Source organism: Triticum dicoccoides, chromosome 5A, assembly GCF_002162155.2.
Source record: "Triticum dicoccoides isolate Atlit2015 ecotype Zavitan chromosome 5A, WEW_v2.0, whole genome shotgun sequence".
Classification (NCBI taxonomy): domain Eukaryota; kingdom Viridiplantae; phylum Streptophyta; class Magnoliopsida; order Poales; family Poaceae; genus Triticum; species Triticum dicoccoides.
In genome coordinates, this window is record NC_041388.1 from 72887198 (window position 1) to 72892442 (window position 5245).

The 5245-nt window shown below is 44.0% G+C and overlaps 1 protein-coding gene across 2 annotated transcripts; it reads left to right on the forward strand.

Moving 5' to 3' along the window:
- Window positions 1-963: 963 nt before the first annotated feature.
- Window positions 964-3618, forward strand: LOC119299395 (reticulon-like protein B18). 2 transcript variants are annotated; one of them, XM_037576626.1, is made up of 8 exons: window positions 964-1614; window positions 1701-1860; window positions 1960-2034; window positions 2137-2278; window positions 2381-2450; window positions 2532-2597; window positions 2709-2831; window positions 3276-3618. In XM_037576626.1, exons 1-8 carry the CDS (start codon window positions 1068-1070, stop codon window positions 3329-3331), a joined length of 1239 nt encoding a protein of 412 aa, XP_037432523.1. In that variant the 5' UTR covers window positions 964-1067; the 3' UTR covers window positions 3332-3618. The 2 variants fall into 2 exon arrangements, with proteins under 2 accessions (XP_037432523.1, XP_037432524.1); XM_037576627.1 differs by having other exon boundaries at window positions 2140-2278.
- Window positions 3619-5245: the final 1627 nt, after the last annotated feature.

The window sequence follows — 5245 nt, forward strand, 5'->3', positions numbered from 1 at the left end:
TGAAGAATGGAGCTACAAGTTCCAATTGGCTGGCATCCAAACTTTGGAACTTCGCAAGAATGAACACCGGCCGATTTGCTGACACTGGATGTCGCAGGTTTGAGGCAAGATGGTTGAGTGAGGCGGTGGAGGATATTGTGAAGACTGCATGGGTGAAAGCTAGGCATCATGGCCTCTTCCCTACTACCAAGGAGAAGTTTTATCTTGTCCATAAAGAACTTCATGTCAAGGACTGGAAAACATTGAAGGGCTGAGAGCTCGGCTACGCAAAGCACAAGAAGATCTAGAAAGGATGATGGGCAGCCTAGCTCGGATGACTCTCACATGAAGCAAAAATAACTTGATGTGTTGATGAGTGTATTTTTGCACTCATTTGTGCATGTGCTTAAGCCGGATAATCTCAGATTTTGTGAGAGAATTGCTTTGATACGATCACTAATGACTAAAAAAATGAAAGATCATAAATCCCTTTGTCTTTTTTGTTCCTTGCAGGGATGGGGGATTCTTGTGAAATCTGTACGAATAGAGGAACTTTCATGTGTTTTACATCAAGGGCACTGAAAAGTGTCGAGGAATGGCTCGCTAAATGAATCAGTATATATTTTCTCGCTAATAGCATGCCATAGCGCGATATAACATATGCCAGTAGCGAACTTTAAGGCCGATGTTATTTTGCTATAGCATGTTTTTTTTTTCATTGTTCAAAGTGAAAATTCCTACAGGAATCTTTATTCAAGTTTCGTTTGATTGTTTTTAGCTTTTTTAGGGGACTTTGTTCATTTTTACTGGATACGAAGTTTTCTTTGAAATTCCTGTGAACCGAAACCGGCCCTCCCAACGGGCCATTCGCGAGTCACCCAGCCCACCCGCCACGTGCCCTGGCCGCCTGTCGAACCCCGCAACGGCTATATCGCGCGCCTCCTCTCTGATAAGTGGGCCTAGCGAATCTATGTAGCCTCTCGCTTTCCTTTCCTACATGACCGCCCTTGACTTTTAAACGCCAGACTCCGCACCCAAACCCGCACAGACCGAAGCAAGGTGAAGCAATCAAGCAAATCGACCAGCACATGGCGGCCATGGCCATGAACCCCACCTCGCCGGCCCCATCCGCGAAGCTGCGGACGCCTCCGTACCACCACCCCTCCCCCGCGGCGGAGGAGGAGCCCATGGCGACGCCGCCGCCGAAACCGACGGGCCAGAAGCCGCCCATGCCGTCGCCGCTGCAGCTTTCCGGCGGGTACTCGCTCCACGAGCTGCTCCTGCTCTCCCCGTCCCCGACCTCCCGCCACACCCGCTCGGGCCAGCGGGCCGCGGCCGGGGGAGGCGTGGATTCGAGCCTGGAGATGGCGGGGACGCCTCCCAGGCGGCGGCGCGCGACGCCCGCGGGGGCCTCGCCGAGGAACGCGAGGCGGGCGAGGCGGAGGCTGGAGAAGGAGGCCGACCCGGAGGAGGAAGCCGTCAGGAAGGCGCGCCGGAGGAGGTCTTCCAGGGTGGCGTCCAAGGTCGCGACCGCGGTGGCCGTGGACAAGGCGGTGGCGGCGGCGGCGCCCGCCCCAGGGAAGGAGGACGACATGAGCTTGGCCTTGGTCCCTGCTCCTGCCGATGCCACTCCTGGTGAGCATTGCTAGATTTCTGGTTGAAGAAAGCATTGCTAGATCCGAATGCTCACTTCCTAGTAGTAACTGCCGTTGTTGTTTCAGTCACAGAAACTGACGCTCTGGAGCAGTCCGGGTGGGAAAGTCTCTGGGAAAGGGTCGTCGAGCTGGTGATGTGGAAGGACGTGGCGAAATCAGCACTCTGGTTCGGGCTGGGATCCATGTTCTTCTTATCTTGCTCCTTTCCAAGAGAGATCACTTTCAGGTATGCATGATCTGCTACTGCTTTTCCTCAAATTTCTACTTTGCTCTATGTTTCTTCCTGTGCTAATCTCGTATGAGTTTTGGGTGACCATCTGTACAGCCCAATTTCTGTATTTTGTCAGCTGGGCGTTATGATTTTGGGTCTAGCCTTCTTTAAGGATTCTGTGCCACAGAGGTATGAAGTACTATGAGCCAATGATCAATTTTGTTCTTTGTGCCACAGAATAAGTCGTTACTCTGTTTGAACCGAGCAGCTAATTTCAGTTAGCATTTGTAGCAGGCATCCGGTGAGGGAAAGGAACTTCCAATTGACTGAAAAAGATGTGCTTCGTGCTGCCGGAGCTGTGCTGCCGATTGCTAACTCCATCATATCCACGGCACAAGTGATCTTCTCAGGCAACCCATCGATGACTCTCAAAGTAAGCATTAAATTGTATTAGTGACTGGATCGTTCTGGCTGAAGCATAATTCTTTCCCTGAGTAATTTATAAATCTTTGTCTCTTTGATATCTGAATCTTAGGTATTGCCTGTTCTTCTGTTCGGTGCAAAATATGGTAGTCTGGTTACGGTATGGAGGCTTCTAGCCACAGGTACAAGACATAAAGTACTATCAGAACAATCTTAGCATGACTGCGGTCCTATATCATTTTCTTATTCACGAAATTTTGCAGGTTTCTTCACCAGTTTTACACTCCCAAAGCTTTATATCTGTTATTCAACACAAATTCATATGATAGGTATAGTTACCAGTCCATACTCTTGAGATTACCTTATTTGTTAAACATGGCTACTGTTAACCCAAATTCATAGCATAACACTAACACCGATGTGTACCCTGTTTACCCCAGCTGAAAATTTGATAGACCGGGCTCTAGAAGCATGGAAGTCTTGCCCCCGCAAGAAATTCGTTGCGGGCACGGCAGTGACAGTGTGCTGGAATTTGTTTAGTGTTAAGACTCGCTTCCTGGCAGGTACAGTTGGGATGACTTTTTTTTTTGGTGGCAATCTTGCAGATTCAATTCCAATGCAGTGCTGATGAAAATATGATATATTTATTAGAAAATGATGAGAAGTTTACCATATGATCCTTGATTTGCATCATGGAAAGGGTTGTGTAAATTCTGACACCTGTATGGTGTCATTTTCTCCACCAAAAGAATCTAGACAGAAATGGCCTCAAATGTTTCAGGAAACTAAAACCCAAATCAATTTTCAATATTGGCCTCAAAGGTAGTGCGTTAAGCTAAGTGTTAACATCTCATGTGCGAGCTTTAGACACTTGGTGCATGAAAAAACATTCCTTTTCTTATGATTCCGGTTGAATTCAAATTCAATGTGAAAAAGTGTTCATGACTTCATAGCATGACTGTGGCAAATTCATATTATTAACATGAAAGTGCATCTTTTTTTGGCAGCCTTCATTTCAGTAGTGATACTGCGGTACAATCATCAGACCGCAGGGCTGGTGTGATCCCGGAAGTTAAATGTTGTCAAGATGATCAAGAGCACTAGAACAGCAAATGGAGGTACAACCATACAAGAGTGAAGTTGCATTTGCCGCAGGAATGCTTTTGATGTGTACAAAGAAATTCTTTATTTATTTACAATAATCATTTCTTCCACATCTAGTGGTTGTACCAACTAACTGCAATATCTGTAGCAACGAACTAGCAGCAGTAGACATGAGGCATGTTGCAGGATCAGTAGTCCCATCGTATTGTTCTCCGCTCCTGCAATTTTATAATCCATTTCGGTGAATGTTGACAAAAGCTAATTCTTCTTATTGTGCTATTAATCTCAATTGAAACAAGGTTTTATCCAATGGCACGGTTAAAAACAAGTTGCTATATCAGTCAAGTCCACCGGACAGGGAACCTAGTACAGTGAAATTCGCTGTCATCATCCCTATCATCCAACGATTCATCTTTGCTACCAGATCACGGAAAAATAGAACACTTATAAGGGTGTATTATCACATAAAAAAATTCACAGAACCAAGAGGAGGAATGTTGTTACATCTTTTGTCGATTCTAATTCAACACCAGAATGTAAGACGTTTTGGCAGTTTAAATTCTAATTTTACACCAGAATCCACCACAATTCGAAAGTCGTCAACCTCCGCCGGCGAGGATGGGGATGAGTGCATGGCAAGATGGAAGTTCTCTCAGAAAGTACTTCATAGCAGAAGCAGTCGACCATAGTTTTTCTGCACTGTCGAAATACAATGTCCCAGGAAGATCGTAGCTGGAGAGTCAGTGATGAGAAGTGTGTATATGAGCTCTCAACAATCTTTTAGGGGCACATACAATTCGGTTCTCTAATTCAAAGGTGTCATACTTCACCATAACCTCCGTTTGTGAGGAAAGAAAAAAAATTATACGGAGATGCTAAAAATCAGTCGACTGAGACTTCGCGAAGTCTGAGCGATGTTTGTCGCTTCAAGATTCACGTTTGTATAGTGTCTTGTATCAATTCGGCCTGTTAAGACGCGACCAGCCCAGTTCCTTTTTGTTTTTTTGCCGCAAAAGGCTACGCGCGGCTGGCCAGCGGCTGGATGGCCTTTTCCGTTGTTTTGCTTTTGTCTACCACAAGAAGGAAACTTGCTAGCGCAGCCCACTCTCGTATATACATGTACTTTATTTTTTTTCCTTTTCTATTTTAGTGTATATAATCATCAATTTGTTTTTATTAAAATGGTTTACTTGTAATTTCTTTTTATCTTTTGGCAATACGGAACATCTAAATTTTGTAGAACAGACCTTTTTTACATGCATGAAGAATTTTACGCTCGCTTATTGATGTCTTCTGGACATGGATTTTTTGTTTATTTGTATGTTGCCTATTCTTTTTTGTACATGGATTTTTTTGTTTGTTTGTATGTTACCTGTTCTTTTTTGTAAAAAAAAAAATTTGTTTCATTCATGTATTACCCAGCAATATATTTTCGTAATGTTGATATGCCCTATTTTTCGTACGTCAGGTTGACAGAAAAACTTTTGCCTTTTCTTTTTATTTGTCACAAAAACTCTTATTCCCCTTGCGTACAACTAGAATTATCGGAATCCATGCAACTACGAGGGTGCAACACATATGCAATTGCCTACATCCAAAACTACGTGCAGCTCAAGGAGTAAAACGTGTCCGCAACTATGACGAGACTTGTTTGGCGATGAGATCGAAACACGCATAATATGGGGAATTTTATTATTTAACTTTATTTTATTTTATAGTTTTTTTACTTTCTTTTTCCCATCCACATGGAAGTCGACATCCAGTGGGATATTGAAAAAAAAATTGTTTTTCATGCAATTTGCCCCGTCGATGAGGTGTTTCTTTCTTTCTTTTTATTGCTCTTTTCAAACATTTTTCTTGCTACCTTTTTTAT

What these genes read in the sequence shown, in the direction of transcription:
- LOC119299395 (XM_037576626.1), top strand. Translation starts at nt 1,068, where the DNA reads ATGGCGGCCATGGCCATGAACCCCACCTCGCCGGCCCCATCCGCGAAG. An exon ending in CCAAGAGAGATCACTTTCAG is followed by an intron (nt 1,861 to 1,959) that starts GTATGCATGATC and finishes CCATCTGTACAG; the next exon opens with CCCAATTTCTGTATTTTGTC. An exon ending in AAGGATTCTGTGCCACAGAG is followed by an intron (nt 2,035 to 2,136) that starts GTATGAAGTACT and finishes TAGCATTTGTAG; the next exon opens with CAGGCATCCGGTGAGGGAAA.